General features: G+C 45.8%; 1 protein-coding gene across 6 annotated transcripts; it reads left to right on the forward strand.

The window, feature by feature from the left end:
- The first annotated feature begins 61 nt into the window (after window positions 1-61).
- Window positions 62-21,941, forward strand: FBXL6 (F-box and leucine rich repeat protein 6). 6 transcript variants are annotated; one of them, XM_089518183.1, is made up of 10 exons: window positions 62-153; window positions 4,942-5,534; window positions 8,618-8,776; window positions 10,321-10,384; window positions 10,988-11,119; window positions 11,293-11,400; window positions 12,453-12,566; window positions 14,316-14,547; window positions 18,212-18,461; window positions 21,466-21,941. In XM_089518183.1, exons 2-10 carry the CDS (start codon window positions 4,993-4,995, stop codon window positions 21,632-21,634), a joined length of 1,770 nt encoding a protein of 589 aa, XP_089374309.1. In that variant the 5' UTR covers window positions 62-153; window positions 4,942-4,992; the 3' UTR covers window positions 21,635-21,941. The 6 variants fall into 6 exon arrangements, with proteins under 6 accessions (XP_089374309.1, XP_089374308.1, XP_089374310.1 ...); XM_089518182.1 differs by having other exon boundaries at window positions 70-153; window positions 4,938-5,534; XM_089518184.1 differs by lacking the exon at window positions 62-153 and adding an exon at window positions 517-1,281 and having other exon boundaries at window positions 4,938-5,534.
- Window positions 21,942-25,067: the final 3,126 nt, after the last annotated feature.

Raw genomic sequence — 25,067 nt, forward strand, 5'->3', positions numbered from 1 at the left:
GAGGTCGGTCGCTCGCTCGCTCGGGCCTCTCCTCCTCCTCCTCCTCCTCCTTCTTCCCCGGAAAGCTCCGCCCCGGCGGGCCTGCCTCCTCCTCCTCCTCCTCCTTGCTCCCTTCCGGCCTGGGAGCCGTCCGGGCGAAGGAAAGGCGGGCAGGTGAGACTGAGAGGGAGAGACGGGGGCCCAGAGGGAGCCAGAGCGGCGCCATCTTCCCTGCCCGCCTCCTCCCACAAGGCCCCGCCGGGGACCTCCCTCCCTCCCGAGCCCCTGGCCTCCCCCTGGACGCCGCCCCTCAGGGCTCTCCCCGCCTGACCCCCTTCGCCCCCGTGCCTTCTTCATCCCCTCCCACAATGCCCCGCGCGGGGGCTCCTCCGAGCAAACCCCCCCTCCGTCCGCCATGACGCTGCTTTCCTCCCAGCATCCTCAGCGCGCCTCAGGCCTTGCCTTGCCTCCTTCCCACAATGCCCTGCCTGCATCTTTGGCCAAAGCGGGGCTCCAGTTCCTCTTTCCCTCTTTCTGTTGACGGATCCCATCTCCCCTCATTAATCGCCCCCACAGCATCCTCTACTCCAGGGTCTCCTTCCTTCCTTCCCACAATGCCCCACAGCCAGGCGCCCTTGGCCAAAGTGGGGCTCCTCAGGCCCACAAAGTGGTCGCCATCTCTCCCAGGGAGGACACCCCATTGCCCCCACAAACCCTTCCTGCCTTCATTAAGTGCCCCACACTTTGACATTGGTTTTCTCCCACCATCCTTAGCACGCCTCACAACCATTGAGTCAACAGTGTGATGCAGCAGCTAAAATGGCCAATGCGATTTTAGGCTGCATCAATAGAAGTCTAGATCAAGGGAAGTCATAGTGCCCCTCTATTCTGCTTTGGTCAGGCCCCACCTGGAATAATCCTGGGTCCAGTTCTGGGCAAAACAATTCCAAAAGGAGATTGAGAACCTGGAGCCATGTGTCCAAAGGAGGGCAACCAAAATGGTGAAGGGTCTGGAAACCATGAAGCCTTATGAAGAAGGACTTAGGGAGCTAGATTTGTTTAGCTTGAGGAAGAGACAGTTCAGAGGTGATATGAGAGCCCTGTTTAAGTGTTTGAAGGGGAGTCATATTGAGGAGGGAGCAAGCTGGGGTACTATTTTCTGCTGCCCCAGAGACTAGAACAGGGGTAGGCAACCTTTTTGAGCCGGGGGCCGGGTTGCTGTCCCTCAGAAGAACATGAAATAATGGATGCAAGCTCCAGCAAAAGAGATTCCAGCTCAACATTCAGAGGATCCTCCTGACAGTAAGAGCTGTTAGACTGTAGAACACAAATCCCTTTGAGATTGTGGTGGAGTCTCCTTCTTTGGAGGCTGTCTTTAAGCAGAGGCTGGATAGCCATCTGTCAAAATAGGGATGCTTTGAGGGAGAGTTCCTGCATGGCAGAAGAAGGGGCTGGGGCTGGATCAGGGCCCTTCTTGGGGTCTCTTTCAACTCTAGGATTCTATGACTCCTTCCCAGAATGCCCTGCGTGCACCATTGCCTAAAGTGGGGGCTGAATTTTCTCTTTTCCTTCCTCTTGACGTCTCCCGCCCCCATTATGCCCCTGCCCTCCTTAAGCCCCTCCTCCCCAACATTGTTTTCCTCCCAGCATCTTCAGCGCACATGACAGCCATTGTCTCCCTCCTCATGTGCATCCTTGGCCAGAGCGAGGGCTCCATTTCCCCTCCTATTGATTTCTCCTACCTCCATTGAGCCCTGCACCCGGATGTTGTTTTCCTTCCAGCATCCTCTGCATCATGTGTCTCCTTCCCACAATCCCCATGCGCGCCCTTGGCCAACCATTTGTGGCACCTGTGTAAATGTCCTTGGGAGAGCCTTGTTTTTCTTCCCAAGGCCTGTCTCCTGTCCAACCTGCTTTCTTCTGCTGCCATTGCAGTGGCCCAGAGTCCAACTCAGCCAAACCGTGACGGAAAAACTGTGCTGGAAATCCTGCTGGAGTCATTTTACACTTTTGGCGGAGTTGTGCTTACCAGGCAGTTGGTTGCAAACAGGAGAGGTACCAGATTTTGGCATCAGGGATAGCGAATGGCCCTGGCACAGGTTCGCCTCAGATTGGCCTCTTGGTTAATAAAGTCAAGCAGATTAAGGAATTCATGGTTGCATATCATCAATTATAGCGTCCTGTGATGAAATGGCCCCTCCTGCAGAGGAGCAAAACAGCATTTGTGTTTGTACGGCTCTTTTATTTTTTGGTGGGAGGTTATTTGGAAAGAATTTGTGCAGTTGGAATACCTTCTTTAAGCCAAAATGTGGGGCGTTGCGCCCAGCGTGACCAGATGTCCTCCTTTTTCAAGACATGTCCTGCATTTCAACCTCCTGTCCAGGAGGAATTTCTAAATGTCCTCTATTTTGAGCATCACCAAGAAGCATGAATTTACATTGACTTGAATGTTTTTAGCTTTTATTTGGTGATGTCCCCCATTTTTCATGAATGCCCTACATTTTGCGGTGCCTTGTCTTCCTTTGTGGTTATGACATCTGGCCACCCTGATTGTGCCAAATCTGGCTCTTCCAGGTTGTATCCACATTGCAGAAATAATCCAGTTTGACACAACTTTAAACTGTTGTGGCTCCATCCTATGAACTCCTGGGACTCTGAGTTGGTTGTGACACCAGAGCTCTCTGGTAGAGAAGGCTAAAGCTCTCCCAGAAATAGACATCCCAGAAAAACATTACACATCCCAAAATAATAATTCACTTATCTCCTTCCCTTCTCCCACTGCAGGGACTCAAGGCGACACTTCCCCATAGCACTGAGCCATGGCAAGTAAAGCGGTGTCAAACTGGATTATTTCTGCAGTGCAATGCAGTCCCTGTAATGATTGAGGCATCTGATCTGAGTCTGCAGAGTTAGTAAAGAAGGGTTTGGGGAAAGAGAAGGCAAAGTGTCTTCAGCTGCCTTTTTAAAGCCCCGATTGCCATCTCTTGCTTTGTGAATGCATCAGCACTTTGCAGGAAAGGGGATGCATTTCTTTTGGCCTCACTCTCTGTATCAGAGGTCAGTGATGTAAACCAGTTTGAACTGCAGTGGACTGTGGCCAAAGGGAAAACTCGTAATGATAGACTTTTCCGGCATGTCCGTAATAAAGATAAGAATGGTTTTCCTGCCAAGGCAAGTGTCCCTGAAGGGCCAGCCTTGGACTTTGGGAAGATTCAGCAGTGATGAGTTGAAGACAGAACATGAGGGTAATTCCAGCATTAAAGGTCAGCATAAGACCCTAGTCTTAAGCCTTTTTCTTCACATACTTTCAAATTGTTTTGATTTAGCAGAGACAGTCCTCATAAGACCAGAGTTGGAAGAGACCACAGGCGCCATATAGTCCAAGCCCCTTCTTCCATGCAAGAATACACCATCCAAGCCCTCCCTGTGGCAGACGTCCATCCAGCCTCTGTTTAAAAACCTCCAGAGAAGGAGACTCCTAACACATTCCAAGGCAGCAACGTCTTCCACCGTCAAACAGCTCTTGCCTTCATGAGGTTCTTCCTAATATTTAGGCGGAATCTCTTTTGCTGTAGCTTGCATCTGTTGCTCTGGGTTCTATTCTCTGGCAAACAAGCTTGCTCCATCCTCAATGTGACATCCCTTCAAATATTTAACAATGGCTATCATGTCACTTCTCAACCTTCTCTTCTCCAGGCTAAACATAAGCAGTTCTCTAAGCTGCTCCTCATAGAGCTTGGTTTCCAGACCCCTCACCATTTTGGTTGCCCTCCTCTGGACGCACTCCAACATGTCCACATCTTTCTTGAACTGTGGTGCTCAGAACTGGACAGGACTGAAGAAGATTAGGGACTTGGAATGGCCTCTGGCCACTCCAGCCCTGATCAGCCGGGGACTGTGGCAACCGCACGGCCTGCTCTGAAAGCAGGCTGCCAATGTAGTGCCAGACAGGCCATCAGCAAGGAGTGCATTTTCCATACTCCTTTTTCTGATGGCCTCTGGACAGCTTTGGCGGCCCTGGAGTGGCTTCCAGCTGATCTGGGAGTGTATGTTGTCTGCATACACAGGCCTATGTTTCAGGCCAATGTATTCCAAATGAGGCCTGACCAAAGCAGAAAAGAGTGGGACTATGACTTCCCTTGATCTAGACACTATGGCCTGTTACAGACAGGCCAAAATAAAGCTGCTTCGAGTCCCTTTGGAGGTATGGTATTTCAATGATGCATGCGTCCTAAGAGTCCAAAAGCCGCATCAAAGCTGCATTCCACTCCTTAGAACTGGAGTGTGGCTTTGGTCCGGCTTTTGGACTCTTAGGACACATGCATCATTGAAATACCATACCTCCAAAGTGACTCAAAGCAGCTTTATTTTGGCCTGTCTGTAACAGGCCTATGCTTCTGTTGATGCAACCTAGAATTGCATTGGCTTTTTTCGCTGCTGCATCACACTGTTGACTCATATTCAACTTGTGGTCTACTAGGACTCCTGATCCCTTTCACATATTGTCAAGCCAGGTGACTTTCATCCTATATTGGTGCTTTTCATTTTTTTACCCTAAGTGTAGTACCTTGCACTTCTTACTATGTTTCATTATGTCTAAAATCTAGTACCTGAGTTTGCTTCCCCCATTCTCCATTTCTTTGTTGCTGTTGTTAGCTGCCTTCGAGTGGTCCTTTCCCCCCTTTCTCTCATGTTTGGTTTCGTATCTTAAGCTTGAAGGTATGGAACATCTTATTACGGATCTTCGTAAACCAGCATGGGAACATTTCTGGCAGAAGAGTAGATTTAAAACATTTTAACATACTATTCTTCTCATTGTTTATCCTGTGTTTAAGCTGCTTTGGGTCCCATGCCAGGGGAAATGCAGGATATAAATTAATTAAATGAATAAATACTGTCCTGTAAGTACCAGCTGTTATTGTGCCTCACCAGACTGTTTTGTTTTGAACTTCTCCCAGGTAGGATTCACTGGGCGAGCGCTGTTGATCAGCCATCAATGAGAAGAGGTCCAAGATGGATGAGGAGGAACCCAGAGGCAGCCTGGGGTCTCCAGGGTCACCCCCAGCAGCCTGCTCACGGTCACGGGCTCCTCGGAAGAGGAAGCGAGAGGTGAGTGGGAATACAGAATCTGCCGGCCAGATCCCAAAGGAGAAGAGGAGGAAGAAATCCCACAGAGCGCCCAGGACGGCTGCCCCACATTACTTTGTGCATGAGACAGACAATGACATGCTGCTGATCATCTCCAACGTGGGTGAAGCGCCAGAGCGACCCCTCCGAAAGACGCTAAAGAAGAAGAAGAAGAAGCGGAAGCCAATACAGCGTCAATGGAAGAGTCCAAAGAAGCAACCAACGAAGCAAGGGAAAAGCACCAAAGGAAAGACTTTGGCCAGCCAGCGAGGGACTGCTGGAGTCCTAGGAGAAGGCAGCAAGTCACTTCCCATTGCCCCCCAGTCAGGCACTGGTAGCTCCTGGGGGGAGCATCTCCCAGTGGAGATCCTGGTGCAGATCTTCCAGGTCGTAGTGGCTTTGGATGGAGCGGTGCCCTTCCTTTGCAGGTAAATGGAAGCACTGGCCACAGCAAAATGAAACAGGAGATGTTCCTCCATTCCTCTCTCGTAGTGAGGGATAGAAGGTCCATTGGCCTTTGACTCCCAGCCAGTATCTATCTGGAGTTCCTTACAGCTCTCCATTTTGGACATCCGTGCTCCCATGTTTGCAAACAGTGTTGTCTAGCAGACAGGTCAGCATCAGCGTTCCTCTTGAGAACAACTTAAGCTTTGAACTTTCAAGAAATGCATATGACAGGAGATTAAACACACAGGTTCATATTTGCTTCTATATATATGTTGTGTAAAACAGTTAGCTCAAGTGGTTAAACATCCCTTCTAGAGGTCCATCATATCAGATAGACACTTCATAGTTGTCATGATGTGGAACTGGGTCTAGTTCCAGGCTTTCCTAAGGGTTTTTAAAGTGCAGAACGCAGACACTGCTTTAGGATCAACTTGATTGTTGGTAAATGATGCTGCAGGTGATCCACAGCAGAGAAGCATCCCAGCCCTTTTGTTTATGGAGTCCAGCACCCTTCACGGCCAATGGAAGAATTGGGCCCCCAAAAGAATTGTACCCAGACCTATTCTTTCAGCTGGCAATTAAACCCAATCCCTTTCCCTGGACACAGGGCAGCTGGGTTGGGAAGCACTTCCTCCCAGTGGAAGATGGAACCCTTCCTAGCTTTTCCCAGCCTCAAACTGCAAAGTGAATGCAAAAAGTGTCCAGCAAAGTCACTACGGGTTGAGTATCCCATATCCAGAACTCTGGAATCCAAAATACTGCAAAATCCCAAATTGTCCACATGGGTGGCTGAGACATTGACACCTTTGCTTTCTGGTGATTCAGTGTCCATAAACTTTTGTTTGATACACAAAGTTGTTACACGTTTTATAAAAAACCACCTTCATAAGGTGTATGTGAAACATAAATGAATTTCATGTTTAGACTCAGGTCCCATCTCCAAATATTCCAAAATCCAAACAAATCCAAAATCTGGTCCCAACCTTTTCAGAGACTCAATCTGCAGCACAAGGCAACTCTTTCATGCAATTGGACAGCTGTCAATGTTTGAACATATTACTAACAATAACTCTAAAACCCATCTGTGGCTGGGGAGTAAGGAATGTGTCTCTACAATAGTCTGGGCACATTTTATCCCTGATGGGAACGCCATGGCATTGCATAATCCATAAGGATTCTAGCATACTTCAGTTCGGACACTTTTCAGCTTACTTTGGTAATGAAGCACATACAGTTGCATCAGTTCAGCATAGCTCACTGTTTCAGAGAGTACTCCAAATCCCTCCCTTCCTCTCTTTCTTTCTTTCTTAGTTTAAACCAGTTTTTTTGCATTATTTTTAAATGAAAAACATTGAATCCTACTTATATCAATACTGTGAAACAATACTTTGTGAATTAGAAAGCTTGATCAACCATATTTTAATGCTTTCTAAAACTAACAATCCAAAGTTAGTCTGCTTTGATAGGATATACATCTTTCAATAAAACCAGCTTTTTACTGCTTATTATTTCTATTAAATCTGAATATATGTATAACTATACATAATAAAACAAACAAAGTACTCTCAAGAATTGCTTTGGTTGAACTTACATTAAATTGAAGGATCTGTTTCTGAATTGAATTGCTTGCACTACAAAAAGTGTTAAAAGATGCAACTGGCACTAGATACTGGTCTAACAATGAACAACTAACTGCCAATAAACTAAAGTTTCCACATTTTAACTTGAATTAACTGTTAATTCAATACGTAGAGAGATCTTGTGGCATGTTTGAGACTAACTGAAAGACTAACGCCTTTGAGACTAACTGAAAGAAAGAAATTTCAGCTAGTCTAAAGGTGCTACAAGATCTCTCTACATATTGATTCTGCAGACTAACACTGCTATATCTTTGAATTTAACGTTTAGTTCAAACAGTCACTGTTGTTTTAGTAAGAAGATTGCAAAATAGTAATACAGTAATAGCTAGCCTTTTAAAAAAAGTAATGATCATCTTAGAAAACCAGGAGTGCTTTTTTAAAAGTAATTTGGTTAAAGCAACCTGTTTTAACCCAGCCAACCCTGATTTGCAGTACATGAAGCATCACACACCTCACATGTTATCTGCTGAGGAATTCCATACAGATATGACAGACTATTTACATGCATATCTGTATCTGGGAGCAAGGAGCGTCTTGTGCGCAGCGTGGAGCCTTGGAACTCCTTTTTGGCTAGACTCCCCAGCAATAACAATAATAGCAGTAATAATAATAATAACAACAGCAACAACAACTTGTATCTCATCTTTCTCCCAATATAGGGAGGGACTCAAGGCAACAAACATCAAGTTTAAAACAATACAATTTAAAAACAATACAAAGTTACAACAATTATACAGTCAGCCTTCTTATACACATATTTTTTATACACAGATTCAAGCATCCACTGTTTGAAAATGTTCCAAAAAAGTATACATTTCAAATATCAAACCTTGATTTTCCATGTTTTATAAGGGACACCATTTTGCTATATCATTACATTTAATGGGATTTGAACATCCATGGATTTTGTTATCCACGGGGGATCTTGGAACCAAACCCCAGCAGATAACAAGGGCCCACTGTACATTAAAATTTAAAATGCATTACAGTCTGAATGAGGCTTGCATGCGAGCGCCTTCCCTGCTACGGAAACCCAATTACGGATGACCCTCCCGTTTGAGGCCTGGTTGATACCAGCGATGCTGCCATTCTCATCTCAATTGAAAGCATGGCTGTTTACTCAAGCTTATGGATTCTAAGTGATGTTACACAAATCCACACATAGGTCTGGTTTTAAATGGTTTTACTATAACTGAATCTCATCTACATTCTTTTAAGTTGTCAGATATGTTCATGTGCTTTTTAGCCCTTTGAAACCATTTTTGATTGTTTCCATTGTTTTAAAATTATCAGGATTATTTTATTGTACTCCACTCTGAGGTCTTTAGATAGAGGGCTGTGTGTGTGTGTGTCTGTGTGTGTGTGTGTTAATCACAAATAATGAAGAAATAAGCCACCCCATTGACTGCTGTTCTTGTCTGCAGGGTCTCCCGCGTGTGCCGGCTCTGGTGCGGAGCAGCGTCCAGCCCTGTCCTGTGGCAGAAGGTGTCCGTTGGCCATTGCTGGGTAGCCCCAGGCAAAAAACTCCCTCCTGCTGTAGAGAAGAAAGTCCTCAGCACCATGGAGTGGTTGGTTGCCAACAGGTGATGATTATTTAATGGATGTCCTGCTTACGGCATTGTTGTTGTTGTTTTTGTTGTTGTGTGCCTTCATGTTCTTTCTGACTTAGGCAACCCAAAGGCAAATTTATCAAGGGGTTTCTTGGCAAGATTTCTTCCAAGTGGGTTTACCATGGCCATCCTCTGAGGCTGAGAAAGCCTGACTTATCGCCCAGCGTCACCCATGGGATCTCCAGGGCCATGCAGATACTCAAATTGGTCTCCCAAAGTCCAGCACTCAAACCACTACACCTTACTGCCTTCTTGTAGAGATTGTTTTGTTTTTTTGGCCAGATTTCTTCAGAGAGGGTTTTCATGGTCTTCCTTTTGAACTGAGGGAGTGTGACTTGCCCACGATCACTAGATGCTTTCCACAGCTACCTGGAGATTTGAACCCTGCTCTCTATCAGTCTTGACTCCAACAAGAAAACAACTATACCTCTCTGGCTCTCATTGCAAGATTTATTTGGATGAAGTTTGCTCTTGCCTTCCTCTGAGGTTGAGAGAGTAACTCACCCAAGGTCACCCAGGGCATTTCCATGGCTATGGGGGGGATTTGAACCTGATCTCACAGAGTCTTAGGCCAACCCCCAAACCACTACCTCATACTGCCTCTCCTAGACTTTTCTTGGCTAGACTTGTTCAGACAAGGTTTACCATTGCCTTCTTTTTAGGCTCAGAGAGTGTCCTAGGGGTTTCCATGGCTGAGCAGTGATTCGAACCTTGGTCTTCCAGACCAACACTTAAACCACTACTCATGCTTTCTCTCTGCTTGCAGCATAGGTTAAAATAAAATACAGCTAATCTCCTAATTGCTGAGGGTTGTCCAGTTACAACTAAAACCAATTACAGTGGAAACTTTAAAAGAAATACAAACCTATTCAAAGCACTTAACTTAAAAGAGTTCCAAAATCTTTGGAAACATGGTAATTGTGATAAAACTATGATGCCCTCCATTGTAAAACCCTTCTACAACAACCACTTGGCAGCCAAATCCCTGTCCAAGGTCCAAATCACACTGCAGAGATAATCTAGTTTAAGACCGCTTTATCTGCCCTGGCTCAGTGCTAGGGAATCCTGGGAATTGTAGTTTATTGTAGCACCAGGGGTGACACCATGAATGACTGCACCAGGTGATGCCAAACCTAGTGACCCACTGCTCCCTAGCCCAGTCTTTTAAAACCTCCTGTTTTAAGGAGGTTTTGGGGTGCTTTAAAACTTCCTGTTTTAAAAGTGTGTCAGAATGAAAAGGGTTTTGCTTGCCGACAGGACAGCAAGGAAGGGACTATTGTAGTCCCAGAGTCTAGGAGCAGCCACTGAGAGGGGTCTTACTTGTTTTCCTACCAACTGTGGGCCTATGGATTTCCTTGGGTTTGTATCAGGAGAAACAGTCTGCCAGATAACCTGGCCCTAAGCCATAGTGGGTCCTGGAGAGCAAGACGCAGCCTATGGGCCACACTTTCCCCACCTGCCCTGTATGCATAAGGCTTGGAACTGGGAATCACTTTATCCCTGTTTGCTCCTTGTAGGTTTTCCCACCTTCGGGAGTTTTCCCTTTGTCATTGGAAAAGTCAGGTGCCTTTTGTCCTGAAGGTGAGTGAGACTGGTTGATGTTGTGCCAGCATCCAACTCTATGATTCTATGCCATGCCCTGGTTCGTTTGCCTTTATACCTGGCTTCTAAAAATGGAATTTTGGAAATAGACAAACTGATGCAGAAGAAGCCAATAGCTAAGAGTTTTGCTTAATTTTTAGCATCCATCACTGTATATGTATCCCATAATGTTTGGAGTATTGGCAGGGGTGTAGGGCGGCAAAACAAGAGCAATGCCCCGAAATAAAAATTCTGCTCCCCATTCAATTAAAGTTTTCCTTCATTCTCCACATCTCTAGAACTGTAGCACCTTAAAACTTCAGCTGAGCTTTCACAAAAGACAAATGAGGCAACCAACAAAAAGGGGCAGACAGAGTGGTCAAGAGAATGTGAACGCAGCAAATAGAAGAGCAGTTCTAAGTGTAGATGATTTTTCAGTGTGTCCCTCTCTGCAGGGCTAGACGTTTGGGGACAGAAGGGCAATTTCATTTGGTAGAGCACAATTCTTACCTGGGCAGGCAGTGCTCTTATTCCTGTGCCCCCAGTTGCTACAGCCCTGGGCGCCTCCTGCCAGAACTAATCTCCATTATCCCAATTTTCTAGGCGATTGGCCACTCTTGCCCTCTCCTGGCCTCCCTCAAGCTGTCCCATTGCAGTGGGGTGACCACAGAGTCTCTCTGTACATTGGCTGAAAGCTGCCAGCAACTGGAAAGTCTCAACCTGCAGAATTCCCAGGTGAACGCTAGCTGTGCTGCAGGGCATGCTGGGATCAGGGACTGGGGAGGAGAGGGCAAGGGTGGTCGCAGCACAACAGACAGGGCCAGTGCTTGGAGGGCTTCTCTTGGAGCTCTTCCACTGTGGAGTGAGAGAGAGCTCTAACAACCCTTGCCTGCCTTCTGTGTTTCCAGATGGATGCTTCAGCGGTACTCAGCTTTCTGGAAGCGGCTGGGTCTCGGATCCGGCACCTGTGGCTGACGTACAGCAGCCGAATGAGTGCCATTATTGGCGTGCTTTTGGTAAGCTTAACTGGAGCCCCTGAGTTTGAACTCGCAACCTTGTGGCTGTGAATGGCTGCAGTACAGGCATTTAACCTGGTAAGGGATCTTGAGACTGTTGTGCACGCGCTGGTAACCTCACGTCTAGACTTCTGTAATGCGCTCTACATGGGGCTACCCTTGTGCTTGGTCCGGAAACTGCAACTAGTACAGAATATGGCAGCCAGAGTAATTTCTGGAACATCTAGAAGGGACCATATTACGCCAGTTCTAAAGTCCCTCCACTGGCTGCCCATTAGCTTCCAGACCCAGTACAAGGTGTTGGTTATCACCTTTAAAGCCCTAAATGGCTTGGGTCCAAGCTATCTCCGGGACTGCCTTCTCCCCTACAATCCTCCCTGCGCACTCCGCTCCTCTGGGAGAGGCCTACTTCAGCTACAAAAATCTAGGCTTTCGGCTACCTCCCAGAGGACATTTTCCATCGTCGCCCCCAGACTGTGGAAGGGCCTCCGGATGAGATCCGTCTGCTTACATCCTTAGACAGCTTTAAAAAGGCTGTTAAGATGGATCTCTTCTGGCAGGCCTTCCCAGAATAGAGAACCCTGCCTCAGAAAAATGTCTGGGAATAAGATACTGCCGCTCCCATTGATGGTTTGCTGATGTGATGTTGTTGACCTTCTGGACAGTTTTTAACTTGTATGTTTTTCTTTGTTTGTTTGTTTGTTTTTAATTCTGCATTGGATTTAATACTTTTTTAAGGAGGGGAGGGCACCAGGGATTTTATATGTGCTGTATTTTTAACTTTGTTAGCCGCCCCGATTGTTCTCAGAGGGGCGGGATACAAATAAATTTTATTATTATTATTATTAATATCATTATTATTATTAACCCCTGCGCCACCAGGGCTTCATCCATTGAGATCTTCAGAGGTAGCTCAGGGTCCCTATCACTGTTTGAAGCTAGACTGGAGGGAGTGCAGAATGACGTTTCCTCCTCGCATTTGGGTGTTGATGTGTGAGGCTGGGTCCTTGTGCTTTTCCCATTAGCCATCTATGTCTGACTTTCCCTTCCAGAATGGCAGCTGCCCAGAGCTGCAGCTTCTAGAGGTGAACACGGAGATAAAGCAAAGCACCCAACACTTCCAGCTCCCCATTGAACAGCTTCAAGCAGCCTGCCCAAAACTTCAGGTGAGCATGGTTTAACTTAAAGAGTTCCCTCAGTGACACTGACTCATGGCCCTGGGGCCAAGGCCTCATTAAGGCAGATGGGAGCCATTCCAAAATGTACTCTCCTTTCTCCATATTCATGAGGGCTGTTCCAGGAGCAATGGCATAGAAGTGGGAGAGAAGGAGGAAGGAAGGAAGGAAGGAAGGAAGGAAGGAAGGAAGGAAGGAAGGATAAATAAGGTACACAGCCCAGTAGAGAACAACACTAGAATCTTCATTGTCGAATCCCATTTCCCATGCCACAACTTCAGTGAGACCAATAGCCTGTTCCCATGTGAGATTTTTTTTTTACTCTCAGGTAACACACACATTCAGTGTACATGAAGAGGAAATTGAAATAATTAAAGACTTCCCATACTTTGGATCAAATCATTGACTGGAATAGGGTCAGGAAATCAGGAGAAGACTAGGACTGTGAAAGAACTAGGCAACATCCTAAAGTGTAAAGATATATAATTGAATACCAAAGTCAAGATTGTCCATGTCACTGTATTCCCCATGACCATGGATAGCCATCACCATGGATGGATGTGAGAATTGGACAATGAAGAAAGTGAATAAAACGAAAGTCAATTCGTTTGAGATATGGTGCTGGAGAAGAGTGTTGAGGATACTGTGGACAGCAAAAAAAGACCAGCAAGTAAGTCTGAGAAGAAATCAAGCCAGAAATCTCCACGGAAGCCAAGATTGTCAAGCTGAGGCTGTTATTCTTTGGCCACATCATGAGAAGGCATGGCTCATTAGAAAAGACAGCAGTGCTAGGAAAGGTGGAGGGAAGTAGAAAGAGGGGAAGACGCCAGCCAGATGGATGGATGCCATCCAGGGAGGTCATGGGCCTGAGTTTCGTTGCGCGAGTCTTTGTTAAAGGGGGTGGCCTGTACTGGGGATCTGAACTCATTGACTTCCTGTCTTTATGATTCCAGTGGATAGTTTGCTTATTGATGAATTGTGTAGAATCATAGGATCCTAGAGTTGGAGGAGACCCCCCCAGGGCCATCCAGTCTGACCCCCCTTCTGCCATACAGGAAGACACAATCAAATAATAATAATAATAATAATAAATATTTATTTATATCCCGCCTCTTCCGTTTTGAGGATCAAGGCAGGTAACAACAATATACAACAATAAAAACAACAAGCCCCACAAGACCCCAGCCCAACCCTCCCTCCCAAGTATAAAATTAAACAATAAAACATTGTTAAAAACACATAACAATATGACAAAGTTACTAGACAAACCACAAATAAGACAAATAATAAAAGCACCCCCGACAGATGGGCATCCAGCATCTGCTGGAAAACATCTAAAGAAGGGGACTGCACTGCCTTCCAAGGGAGTCTGTTCCACTGTCAAACAGCTCTTACTCTCAAGAAGTTCCTCCTAATGTTGAAGTGGAGTCTTTTCCTGTAGCTTTTATCCATTGCTCCATTGTGTCCTATTCTCTGGAGCAGCAGAAAACAAGCTTGCTTCCTCCTCAAGATGACATCCCTTCAAATACTTAAACAGGGCTATCATATCACCTCTTAACCATCTCTTCTCCAGGCTAAACAGACCCAGGCTCCCTAAGCTGCTCCTGATGGGGCTCAGTGGTGTCCAAACCATTCACCATTTAGGCTGCTCTCTGCTAGATGTGCACAGGGGCAGCTGCTTCTACATTTTCCTTTGGCCTTTCCTCACTCTGCTGTTTGGTTTGTGCTGCCTCCTACCAGGTGCTGAGATTGCTGAATGTCATCTGCTACCCGAAATCCATCCCCTCTTCAGCTCCACAGTCCCCCGGATTCCCGCAGCTGGAGGAGCTCTGCCTGGCCACCACCTCCTTCTCCTTCGTTGACAACAACATGCTGCGCCGGATCCTGTGCGCCTCCACCAAACTGCGTGTGCTGGACCTGCGTGGCTGCTTCCGTGTCACACCCAAAGGGCTGGAGCTGCTGCCATGCCCAGGTGGGTTTAGAATGGGGGGAGCGTTGAGAGAAAGACCCTCCCATTTTCACACATCCCATGCCACATTTCCCCTTATATGTGGATGCCATTTACCACATTTTGGGGGTGTTTTGTTATCATCTTTACCCTTTTCAGGCATGTACAGGTTTTCCCCCAAAACAGAAAGAGACCACCTGTCTGCTTCGTGTTCAGAAAAAGGGCATGTATATGCCTGGAAAACTTCAAGGAACCCAAAAATATTCCAAAATGCCCTGAAGTGCCCCAGAGAGGCTTTGAGGGGGGCACATCAGATGTTATCTTGAGGCTGTGATGTATTTGGGAATGACAGATTTAAGTGGATGTGTAGGGACACTTTGTGGGCCACAGAAATGGCCTTGCATGGAACATGCTTTGCTCGGTTGAGGTTTAGAAGGCCCATATGCCTCTGTATTTTTTGTACCACTTTCTGTCCTGCCCTTCACTCAGGCTAACGTGATATATATTGGTGCATCTCGAATCATAGAATTGTAGAGTTAGAAGAGACCACAAGGGCCATCCAGACCAACCCCCTGCCATGCAGGAACTCTCAATCAAAGTATCCCTGACAGATGGTCATCCAGCCTCTGCTTAAAGACCTCCAAAGAAGGAGACTCCACCACTCTCTGAGGGAGTGCGTTCCACTGTCGAACAGCCCTTACTGTCAGGAAGTTCCTCTTAATGTTGAGCTGGAATCTCTTCTCCTGCAGCTTGCATCCATTGCTCCATTGGATCCTGTTCTCTGGAGCAGCAGAAAACAAGCTTGCTCCCTCCTCAATATGGCATCCCTTCAAATATTAAAACAGGGCTGTCATATCACCTCTTAATCTTCTCTTCTCCAGGCTACACATCCCCAGCAGTTCCCTGAGTCGTTCCTCATAGGGCTTCATGGTTTCCAGACCTTTCACCATTTTAGTCGCCCTCCTCTGGACACATGGCTCCAGGTTCTCAATGTCCTTTTTGAATTGTTGCGCCCAGAACTGGACACAATATTCCAGGTGGGGCCTGACCAGAGCAGAATAGAGTGGCACCATGACTTCCCTTGATCTAGACACTATACTTTTATTGATGCAGCCTAAAATTGCATTGGCCTTTTTAGCTGCCGCATCACACTGTTGACTCATGTTCAGTTTGTGGTCTACTTGGACTCCTAGACCTCTTTCACACGTAGTGTGAAGTACCCACCCAAGAAAGGCCCATTGGGTATAAAATAGAGACTAGGTATCACTCCCTGCATTTTAGGAATTATTGAATTATTGAATCTTAGAGCTGAATGGGATGATAAGGGCAATCTAGTCCAACCAATAATAAAGCTTATTAACCTTTGCCATGCAGGAATACACAAAGCACCCCCCCAAAATTCCCACCCAACCTTTGTTTAAAGGCCTCTGAAAAAGGAGTGTCCACCACTCCACAAGGCAGTCCACCTTCCACAGTCAAACAGCTTGAACAGTCAGCAAGTTTTTCTTAATGTTTAGCTGAAATCTCCTTTCTTGTCATTTGACATTGGTGTGCATGCTTATAATCTCTTTTGGGAGCACCATTGCTGTAAACCTCTGCATGGCGGAGGGAGGCCCTTGCGATGCCTTCCAACTTTATGGTTTTATGATTCCGTGTCATCTTTAAAGTCTTGTGTGCAAGTTCTTTTTTTTTTAATAAATTTTATTAGCTTAAAACATATGCATACATATTCACTACATACTAACTTAACTCTAAACATTCTACTTAATTTACTCAACATTAACATTCTTCCCCTCCAATCAACAGTTACATTCAATTGAGAAATTAGTTCCTTAGATCTTTCTTCTCCTCTCTCCACTCTCTTCGTATCCGGATCTAACTCCTATGACGTCCCAATCACTCTTCAACCTATCATTCTAGCATTCATGCGACTTCCATTTCCTCCTCCCGCTGTTTATACAAATCATAACAAATAGTGACTTTCTTCTCGTATACACTAAGTGTAGCTACACTCGATTTCATAATGGTAAAAAAAACAAGCAAATAAAATCTTTGAGGTCAGCCGAGCCTGATCTGTTATTAGTACAACATCACAAATTAAACACTTTCTCTAAGCGATCTTTTGCGTTCTACTATTCACACTGTTAACTAATAAATCCCCTTCAATATAACATATATACCACCTTCGCTTTAAATATTGAATTACACACTGCTTCATCCTATCAATGATTGTCGTTATGTGTCCAAAACTTCTTCAGATACTCTGTTACAGGTTTCCAAGCTTCATCTACTGAATTTGTGGTTTTCCCTCTTATAATTTGAGTAAGTCTATCCATTTCTAGTGCTTCATAGAGGTTGCTTAACCAATCAGTTTTTCCAGGGGTATCCTCAATCTTCCATTTCTGCGCCAACAGGATCCTAGCTGTAGTAATTGCATAAAATAAGATTTTACCAAATTTTTTTCCTAATGTTTCATCGAATATGTTTAACAAATACATTTCAGGTTTCTTTTGTACTGGAGTTCCTAATATTTCCGATAACGTGTCATTAACCATATCCCAGTAATCTCCTACCTTCTTACAAGACCACCAGGAATGGAAGAAAGTGCCGGGATCATTCTTACATTTCCAACATAGGTTGCAACTTTTTTTACACATCTTAGAAATTTTCTCTGGTGTCAGGTACCAACGATAGAAAAGTTTGTCACAGTTTTCTCTGATTCTCTGAGATACAGTATACTTTCTAATATTCTGCCATGCCTTTTCCCATTTTGCTAAATCCAAATTGTGTCCGATGTTTTGTGCCCATTTTACCATCACTTCTTTAATGCTTTCAGTTTCCATACTTTCTCTCAGTAAAATATTATAGAGTTTCCCAATCAATCCTTTTTTCCCTGCAGTAATGATTTTAAATACTTCAGATCCTTCTCCCTTCCTTCCCCACATTAGCCAAACGGTTTTTATCCAATTGGAATCTTTCAAACATCTGTCTATAGGGAAACCAGCCAATCTCAAAACCTTCCGATTCTAATTCCTCTCGGGTTTTTAGCATCACTCTTCCAGCCTGAAATTTTAATAACGTTTTATATGTGAGCCAGTTTTCGTTTTGGATGGTGTCCCTCCTTTGTAACGATTCTCTGGGGGAGACCCAGTCAGGCAACTTTTGCACCCAGCGCTTTTTGTATCTTTTCCAAACGTTTAACAGAGATCTTCTAATACAATGGTTATTGACCTCAGGATTGGCCTTCTCTTTATCATAAATAAGGTATGCGTGCCAACCAAATCAGAGGTTCGCCCCTTCAATGGCCAAGAGATTGGCATTCTCCAATGTGATCCAGTCCCTCAACCAAGACAAACAACATGAGTCATAATATAGCTCAAAATTTGGTATTGCCAATCCACCTCTTTGTTTGGAATCCTGTAAAATTTTAACCTAGATCTGGGTTTTTTCCCTTGCCAAATGAAAGATGAAATTTCTTTGTGCCAATTTTTAAATATATATTTTTTAATCGTAATTGGTATCATCTGAAAGTAAAATATCAGCCTTGGTAATATTGAAAGTTTGATTGCCTCCATCCTGCTGAATAATGATAACTTAGCTCTGCTCCATCTTCTCATGTCAAAAGTCTTGTGTGCAAGTTCTGATGGCTGTTACGCTCCTCCCTCCTAATGTCAGATATGTTCTTCAGACCTAGAGCAGCTTTACCTGGGCCTGTACTGCAGCGCTATCCACCTCCACCTGCCCCTTGAAGGCTGCCCTCTCATCACCTGGAAGTGGAGCCATAGCCTGCGGGAGCTGGACCTCACCGGACAGAGCTTCAGTGAGCACGACCTGGAGGAGGGCATGGCTGCTTTCTGTCAGAAGGAGGGCACAAGAGGGGAGCCGGCCCTGCGTTCCCTCAGCCTCACAGGGACCAAGATCACCCACAGAACCGTCAGGTGAGCCAGGTGCAGGAAGCGGTTTCCCAGAGGTTTTCCTTTTTCTCTACACACTCCGTCTCAAAATGGGACTCACCTTCTTTATCTCCACTTTTTAGCTTGTAACAGGAAAGTGGGCTGTATTGAGAGAATCACGTTTTGCTATTTTTAACTAATCAGAGAAGGGGCAGGACCTGGGGATGTAGCTGCCCAATGCACAGTCCAGGCAACCAGCCGAAGACTGATTGCTACGCAGCTAATAGTAGACACCAGCTAATGAACAAACATGTTAACAGAGCAGCTTACAGTTCAGCACTTATTTTACTTAATAAATACAAGCTTTAAGTCCCAAATAGAGTTCATTCATAAGCTTCAGGTCCGTCAGAGCTCAGTAGTATCAGGTACTTGGTATCCAGAGTCTACAAACACAGTCCAGGTCAAGCACAGAGTTCAGGAATCTGACAGGGAGCCAGGTAGGTTAGATAATCTCTGACAACTCCTGAAGGTCAGGGCTAGGAATTTATAGATCAACAGCTCAGTCAGGCTGTTGCTGAATTAATTGGTGCTTCCTATAAATCCTCTGAGCCCTCCTCAAGCCCTCCCTTTGTTGTCTCCACTTGGCAAAGGTAGGTAAGGGTAAACTGACGTCTGCATCTGAATGGGCAGCAGGACTCTCAGTCTCTGGACTCTAGAACCTTCTCCTGCTCTGGTTCAACAGAAGGTTCCAGCATGTCTACTGCTTCATTCTATGAGTCAGAGTCCATAGAATCATAGCGTTGGAAGAGACCCCAAGGGCCATCCAGTCCAACTCCATTCTGCCATGCAGGAACTCTCAGTCCAAGCATCCGCGACAGTTGGACATTGCCTTCCAAATAAGAATTCTGCTCTCCAATAAAATTTTCCTTCAGTCCCCACATTTCTGATGTTGCAGAGATGAGACCTTGAAAATAGTTCCCACCTAAAACTCTACCTTCCCTGGGCCACTTTGCCTAATCCCTTTTCTTTGGATGCTGAACTGGATTTCTGAATGCCCAGCAAAGGTTTAAGTGGCAGCAATGCTAGACATTTGGAGACTGAAAGAAAATTTCACTGGGGATGCCAGAATTCTTATTTGGGAGGGGAAAGGCCCTCTGTCTTCCCTCTGCAGGTAGCTAAACATGTGTCATGTCATAAATAAATCTAGGAAGTTGCTTTAACTTTCTGCTCCATCTTGGTGGCCTCGGGAAGTAGACCTCTTTCTGCTCTTGGAAATGGTCTAACTGCACACACAAAAAGCACCTCAAGAAAATTCTGAGGCCTTTTTGCGGTGCCAGAAAGACAACAGTGTAAGTACTCTGGGGGAGTGTTCCACAGGCTGGGGGCCACGTGGCCCTTGTCCAGTGGCAATGGTGGGTTTGCATTACTGATTGCCTATGGCAGTGATGGTGAACCTTTTAAAGACCGAGTGCCCAAACTACAACCCATATCCCACTTATTTATTGCAAAGTGCAATGTCCCTCTGGCTTTCTAGTAAGAAACTCTGACAAACTCTGTGCTAGGGCTACAGCATATGTGCCCACAGAGAGGACTCTGAGTGCCACCTCTGGCACATGTGCCATAGGTTCGCCATCACTGGCCTATGGGATGCTGACAGAGGCTGAGACTCTTGTATGTGTTCGATGAAGAAAAGCCATTGCAGGCGACACATTTGGCTGAAAGATGTACTTTGTGTAGGATGCCAATTGGGGGACCAGTGAGTGTTGTGGTTTGAGTGCCAGACTAGGACCTGAGAGACCAGGTTAAAAATCCATGCTCAGGCCTGGAAACCCACTGGGTGAAAACTCACATTCTTTCAGCTTAAGGCAATGGCATACCTCCTCTGAACAAATCTTGGCAAGAAAACCCTAGAAGAGGCAATATGGAATAGTGGTTTGAGCATTGGAGTACAGCTTCAAGAGGCCAGGGTTCGAATCCCCCACTCAGCCACAGAAACGCAATGAGTGATCATGACCAAGTCACTCAGGCAGCATTAAAGGAAGGCAATCATGGCCAACCTCTTCTGAAGGAATCCATAGCCCCTGTGTTGTAGTGATTTGAATGCTGAACTGGGAGACCAGTGTTCAAATCCCTGCTGAGCCATGGAAATCCACTTGGTGGCCATGGATGAGTCACGCTTTTTTAGCCTCAGAGGCAAGCAGTCATGGCAGCACTTGTCTGAAGAAGCCTAGTCAAATAAACCCCATCACAGGTTCATCTTAGCATTGTAAGTTGGAACAACTACTAGTTGGCTAGGTCTTGGTAACTAATTATTTGCTTAAAAAGTAACTTCCCAAGCTCCAGTCCTGCACTCCTAGCTGGTGCTTTGTGGAAACAGAGACTTACCAGTCTCTCCTAGCACTTTACCTGCCTGGCGGGGAAGCTTCCCCTGGGAGCCTCAAAAGATTCAGCCATTCTTAGATCCTTTTTGTTGTTGTTCTCGAACTCGAGTCCCAGAAGGGTCTCTCCATCAGGGCCCACCTACAGGCAGTCCCTCCTCTCTTTGTCCGTTCTTCCACTTTGCTTGTCCTGCTCTCCTCTGGGAGCGCATTCATGGTCCTACCAGCTAGCTGGCAAGACCTTTGTGCTCTTCCACATTTCTGCCGTTTGTTTAGAGACTATTTAGATCTTTCCTCCATTTTTAATGCAATGCCATTTTAATGAGCTGGGGCAGAGAATGGGCACTAAGCGTCTTCTGCCTGTTCCTTTTTATGACTCGCCTGATGCATTTGTGGCCTTAGTGTCGCTCTGCCATTAAATTCTGCTGGAAGGCAGATACGACGGGGGCAGAGAGGAGGGGGCTTTTCTCCCAGGCTCTGAATGCTCATTTCTGTAGGCAGCTGGGAAAGCACAGCCACGTTGAAGCTCTGAGGTTGCAAATTCTGTATTTATTTGCACTGTTGGCCTTGACGTTAGCTTTGCCAGTTCCTCAAGTGGGGGGCGGAGTGGGCACAGAGCACTGGGCATCTGGCTAATTCAATTCCTGTCTCCCTCCTTCTGGTCCTGCAAGCTCCCTGATTGCTAGCTGCCCTGCCCTCAACTACCTCAACCTTTCCTCCTGCCGCCATTTGCCAAGAGGGATGAAGAAGGTGTATCGTGGTCACGACGAGATCCGTCAGTGCTTGCGCCAGCTCTTGGCCAGCTCAGAGGAGTCTGCTGGACCAGAAGGCACCACATGAGCAGTTCAGCCTCCAAGGACCCTGCAGAGCCTCCATTGCCGGTATAGTCTCTGTCTTCCTTGGCTGATCAGGTTCTGGAGTTTTCCAGGATGGGTGTTGCCAGGGTGCCAGTCTCCATGCCCTTTGCAAGGACCGTGGGCAGCAAAGAGGCCAGAAACAAATTCACCTGCACTGTATGGTGGCTGGGGATGTTGGTATTTGGGCTGCCAAGCCCTCCCTCTTTTTTGTACCTTATTTCTGTTGTCTTTTCTAATGTTTGTAGATGCAAACTCTACCTGAATAAAAGGTGTTGTTTTTTTTAAATTTCCACTCTGTATGGGACCCATCATTTCTCTCTGGTTATAAGGGGACTTAAAGGGTGCAAAGGGAACTACTGAACGATCACTGTCTTTATTTATAGTCAATAGACCATAAAATCCTCAGATTAAAAGACCTATTTGATAGAAACACAATGAGTCTGTTATTCCCCCCAAATCAAGAAGGTCTAGCTTTCCTCATTGCGAATGCCGGCACTTTCGTCTCTTGAGTAATTGATTGTTAAAGGGTTGTCACGAGAGTAACCTCTTGTGACCCATTTGAGTCTGAGGGTGCGTCTGTGCTGTAGAAATACTGCAGTTTGACACCACTTTTAAGTGCTGTAGCTCCATCCTGTGGGATCCTGAGATGTGTAGCTTTACAAGGCCTTTAGCCTTCTTTGTCCAAGAGTGCTGGTGCCCTACAAAAACTACAACTCCCAGAATTCTGTAGGATGGGGCCGTGGCAGTTAAAGTAGTGTCAAACTGAATTATTTCTACAATGTAGATGCAGCCTGAGTCATCAGAGCAACATAAAGACTTTTGCTAAAAGATTTCCTTACTCTTGTCAGCCGTTCCCTGATTCGGTCTTTTCCTGCCTCTGGGACCCAAGCTGTTTTCCCTTCCAAAATGGGAGCAAGAAGTTCAGGGGAAACTGTGGTTATTTAGTGCCTCTAGGTTTGCTACTTATGGCAAAAGTGTGATTCAGAAATCATTCAAAGCCCACCTCAGACAGGCTTTTGAAACAGGACGGTTGTAAAGGACTGGCTTGGGATGTTGTTTCATTTTAAAGTGTTTTATACAGTTCTATCTTTTTTAAATGCATTTTATTCTTTTAATAGCTATCTATTTTAACATTGTAATAGTTTAATTCCTTTTAATGCACCTCTTTTCTATGTTTTTAATTGTATTATTTTTTTAATATTGTGAAGTCGCTCTGAGTTCCAGTTCTGGGAAAAGAGCGGCATACAAATAAATCTTATGATGATAATACCGCCAGTTCTCCTTTTCCACAGATTCAGGCATCCACAGCTTGAAAATAATGCAAAAAGTATAAATTCCAAATAGCAAACCTTGGTTTTCCATTTTGTATAAGGGACACCATTGTGCTGTGCCATTATGTTTAATGGAACTTGGGCATCCATGGATTTTGGTATCCACAAAGAGTCCTGGAACCAAATCCCACTGTAATAATACAAGGTCCAGTTTGCCTACATCTGACTCCTTCAAAGGGCACAGATTACAGATGGCCAAATCCAGTGTGAATACCTTGCTGGCATTACCTTTCTAGGAATTTGAATTCATCAGTTCAATGCAATGGATGCAAACTGCAGGAAAAGAGATTCCACCTCAACGGAGTTTATCACGCGCGACGGGAGGCTCTCAATTTCGAAAGAGAAGATCGCGCGGGCAATTCGAAAATCCACGCAATTACGTGATTCCTTATCACACCTTAAATTCGCTGCAATGGCCTCCCCGAACATGACCCAGATTCCGTGCAAAGTAAACCATCACATCGGTGGATTCTTAATTGCGCATTGGCCCCCTTGCGCATGCTCAGGGAGACTCCATATGACTGGAGCATGGCATATTTAGGCGAGTGAGAGAGAGGAACCAAGGAACCCCACAATTTACAGAAGAGGTTGGAGGGGTGGCGGGAAGAAGGGTTGAAAGAACATGCGCTATTCATATTAAAAGGAGCATATATTCACTCTTGTCACGTTAAAACATGAATATAATGGTTATCCCTTAGCTCCTGGTCCATGCCTTTTCATTAGCAGGCAGCAGCCCCCCCTCAGCAATGCTGAAGGATAAGCAGAAGCAAAACTGAAACGGAATTGCAGCGTGGCTTCATGGGAACTCCCCCTTCCAGATTGGGGGGGGACCAGGGCCAAAGCAGACATGCACATCACACCAAACAACAGCGCACTGAGCGTGAAATTGCCTAGGAACAGGGTTTGTGACTTTGCTAGTTCACCGAATTAACTGGAGTGACGCGTGATTGCGTTTGGAGTGCGTTCGGATTGCCAGCCTGGAGAAGAGAAGGTTAAGTATCTGAAGGGATGCCATATTGAGGAGGGAGCAAGCTTGTTTTCTGTTGCTACAGAGAATAGGACACAATGGAGCAATGGATGCAAGCTCCAGGAAAAGAGATTCCACCTAAACACCAGGAGGAACTTCCTGACAGTAAGACCTTACTTAGACTCCTGTGTCCTATTCTGAGGGTGGCGAAAGCTTGTTTTCTGCTGCTTCAGAGATTAGGACGTGGAGCAATGGATGCAAACTGTAGGAGTAGAGATTCCACCTCAACATTAGGAAGAACGTCATGGTAGTAAGAGCAGTTCAACAGTGGAAGGCGTTGCTCCCTTGGAGTTTGGTGGAGTCACCTTCTTTGGGGGTCTTTATGCAGAGGCTGGATGGACGTCTGTCACAGGGAGGGCTTGGATGGTGTCTTCCTGCATGGCAGAATGGGGTGGGACTGGATTAGGGCCCTTGGGGTCTCTTCCAACTCTATGCATCTACCTGAAAAGTCACGTCACATCCCTTCCAACACCACAGGTGGAAACTGGGACACATGTGCCTAAGCAACATCAAGAGAGTGGTTAAGATGCTAAAGTTATTAAAAAGGAAGAACATTTGATTTTACAAGATCTTGCCCCTCCTTGCCTCTGCTTGGCCATCTGTCCAGGGGGCTTTAGCTTTGGCTTTCCTGCATTGGGAAGGGGATAGAGCAGATCATAGAATCATAGAATCGTAGTTGGAAGAGACCCCAAGAAGGACCATCCAGTCCAACCCCTTTCTGCCATGCAGGAATGATCCATCAAAGCATCTCCATTGACAGATGGCCATCCAGCCTCTGTTTAAAGACCTCTGAAGAAGGAGGCTCCATTGCTCTCCAAGGAAGTGTGTATCTCTGTCGAACCGCCCTTACTCTCAGGAAGGTCCTCCTAATGTTAAGGTGGAATCCCTTTTCCTTTGACTCCATTGTCCCTTATTCTAATCTTTGGAGCATCAGAAAACAAGCTTGCTCCCTCCTCAATATGACCTCCCTTCAAATACTTAAACAGGCCTATCGTATCCCCTCTTAACCCTCTCTTTTCCAGGCTGAACATCCCCAGATCCCTCAGTCTCTCTTCATA

This window comes from Sceloporus occidentalis, unplaced genomic scaffold (assembly GCF_023333645.1).
Source record: "Sceloporus occidentalis isolate IW3139 unplaced genomic scaffold, rSceOcc1.0.p SCAF_3, whole genome shotgun sequence".
NCBI classification, from domain to species: domain Eukaryota; kingdom Metazoa; phylum Chordata; class Lepidosauria; order Squamata; family Phrynosomatidae; genus Sceloporus; species Sceloporus occidentalis.

Bases quoted from the DNA above. Each gene is read 5' to 3' on its own strand.
- FBXL6 (XM_089518183.1), top strand. From the start codon at position 4,993: ATGGATGAGGAGGAACCCAGAGGCAGCCTGGGGTCTCCAGGGTCACCC. The intron at 11,401-12,452 runs GTAAGCTTAACT...TTTCCCTTCCAG, and splicing joins CCATTATTGGCGTGCTTTTG to AATGGCAGCTGCCCAGAGCT. The intron at 12,567-14,315 runs GTGAGCATGGTT...GCCTCCTACCAG, and splicing joins CAGCCTGCCCAAAACTTCAG to GTGCTGAGATTGCTGAATGT.